The sequence below is a fragment of the Pseudorasbora parva genome, chromosome 17 (genome assembly GCF_024679245.1).
Source record: "Pseudorasbora parva isolate DD20220531a chromosome 17, ASM2467924v1, whole genome shotgun sequence".
Classification (NCBI taxonomy): domain Eukaryota; kingdom Metazoa; phylum Chordata; class Actinopteri; order Cypriniformes; family Gobionidae; genus Pseudorasbora; species Pseudorasbora parva.
The window spans coordinates 20,074,124-20,076,529 of NC_090188.1; the positions used below are offsets into that span (position 1 = coordinate 20,074,124).

Genomic DNA, 2,406 nt, shown 5'->3' on the forward strand with positions numbered 1-2,406 from the left:
AAGTCATTATTTAAGCTGTCATTGTGCTTTATAACGCTTGTCTGGTGTATTTACATCCTTTGTAAATGCATGGGAAATATTTACTGTTCTCGTTGTTTTTCATGGAAGAAAGAAGTGTAGCAGGTTAATTGTTTTCTTGGTGTCATACTAGATGATAGTTTAGCGGTGAGGGGAGGGAGAATTCCGTGAAATCTTGAGGGGTGTGTCTACTGGATGACACAGAAGCACAGTACACAAACAACCTGTGACAATATCTGGCATTCTGCAGTGCAATGGCGTGGACTGTACCTTCAGCTCTGTGTCTCCTGCTTGGACTTATATGTTTCTCACATACAGAATGTTGGGAAGCGCCCTCGTTTTGTCGTGGGTATTCTTGTCCCATGTACACTCTGGTAAAAGAATATCAGGTAGGCCAATAACTTTTGTTTTTTTTAGTTTGGAATATTTCAAATTTGGTTTCTGATATGTAAAACAGTTGTGTCATTGTGTTGATACAAAATAAAAAAGGGATTTGAGGAGCGCAACTACAACACGAGCAACTGGATTGTCACTAATATTGCGAGTACCAGCGAGAGTGATATAAAGGAGGGTTTTTGGAAACTGTATTATTTCAACCAAGGGCGAAACAGTGAGAGTAAGTATGATTCACGCAAACTGGTTTTATGGAAGCAAACTAATAAGCCTTTGTTCATTTTCACTCATCTTATTTGACTGTAATTTTATTTCTCAGATAAGGAGATTGCTATGACCAGGCCTGTGCTGGTGTCAGTGAAGGAAGCTGATGGACTGGGGGCGAAACAGGCGTCCATTTCCTTCTTTCAGTCTGATTCGGACATCCCTGAACCCAACGATGCAACCATCAGAAAAACAGTTGTACCATCCGGTACTGTCTATGTCAGGTTAGTCATTTCAGTAACAAATGACACTCAGTGTTCATTTACCATTTCTCATTTAAACATTCTCTCTTTGCTGGGCATTACAGGTCATTTGGGGGTATTGCTTCTGATGCAGATGCCCTAGAGAATGTAAATCTCCTTAAAGAAGACCTCAGGGCTGCAGGAAAGGAGTTTATTGACAACAGGTTTGATGCAGCTGGATATGACGCACCTTGGGACTTGATCTACAGGCACAATGAAGTTTGGGTCCATGCACCTTGAGGACTTACACATCCAGATAGTTCTGTTCCTCATTCATATACAGTGTAGCCACTTTGTACTTTGAAGTTCTAGTCTGTTCACGATTTTTCTTATGAAAAATAGGTATTGTAGTGTTTAAGACTTAATCATGGTATTAATCTATTATATTGTGCAATATAAGTTTAAGCACTTTGGAGTTGTTTGATAGTATGTGAGGACTATCTTCTATATCTGTAGGTTCACACTGAAAATGATTTAAAAATAAACCTTTTGACATCTTCAAAACAACATATTTTTTATTATATGTAAGGCATTCTTTTTTTCTTTAAATGAATTTACCTATTTTTTATTGACTGCATAAAATAAGTGCATTTCAAAAAGCAGAAGACACACATATTAAAACCCAAAGACAACACGAAACAATAAAACGTTTCTAAAATACAAGCGAAACAGGTTTAGGAATGATCAGAATGAGGATAATGTGAATTTAGGTTATCAGGTTTCTCATCAGCCTTTGTTCGTGTTTTAAGAAACTCCACCCACTTAGACCAGTCAAACCGGTGATCCATAACTTCCCCTTAGGCGGTTAATGAAACTATTTCATTAAAACAATGAGATGCTCTGTGATGGACACTAAAGAAATGTAAAGTTGCCTGTGTGTATCTTCCTGCTTGTGAGTTACTATGAAACTATGCATTCAAATTCGAAACTTGTAAAAAAGCATGCAACAACATTTGTCTTTTGCAGCCTTGTGCTTAAGTGACCTCTTAAGATATAATAGCTATAGTTAAAGAGTTGTTTTACAACCATAGTGTGATCTGGGATTCTTAGGACTACAGCATTGTGTTTATGTGATTGCTTTTTGATGGGGTTTCCCTCATGTGTATAACAGTGTACTTGCTGGAGGGAAAACTGGGTCAGCCCACCTGAGACGTTTTGTCACGGTGACTGATCTGGAGTCCGTTTAATTAGTCGCATCTTCTGTAGCAGAAAGGGGAGATGTGATGAGGCTGCATTTTACAACCTCTGCAGTTCCACACCGCAGTTCTTCCACAAAATGGACCAGCAACCTCACCTGAGAGAGGGCAAACTTTGTAATTGTGTAACTTTGAAAAACTTGCTGTAGTTGGTTAAATATCATACAGTCGTTAGCATACAACACTGAAACCAAGTCAATGAGCTTACTTTGCAAATCAAATTGAAACATTGCCATTTTGAAATACTGACTCAAAGACCCCTGAAAGCAAATATATGCACTTGAGTATGGCAA

The 2,406-nt window shown here is 38.3% G+C and overlaps 1 protein-coding gene across 1 annotated transcript; it reads left to right on the forward strand.

Annotated features, from left to right (window-relative positions):
- Positions 1-260: 260 nt before the first annotated feature.
- On the forward strand, positions 261-1,408 carry soul2 (heme-binding protein soul2). The gene is made up of 4 exons (XM_067421977.1): positions 261-407; positions 508-634; positions 731-899; positions 983-1,408. Exons 1-4 carry the CDS (start codon positions 273-275, stop codon positions 1,155-1,157), a joined length of 606 nt encoding a protein of 201 aa, XP_067278078.1. The 5' UTR covers positions 261-272; the 3' UTR covers positions 1,158-1,408.
- Positions 1,409-2,406: the final 998 nt, after the last annotated feature.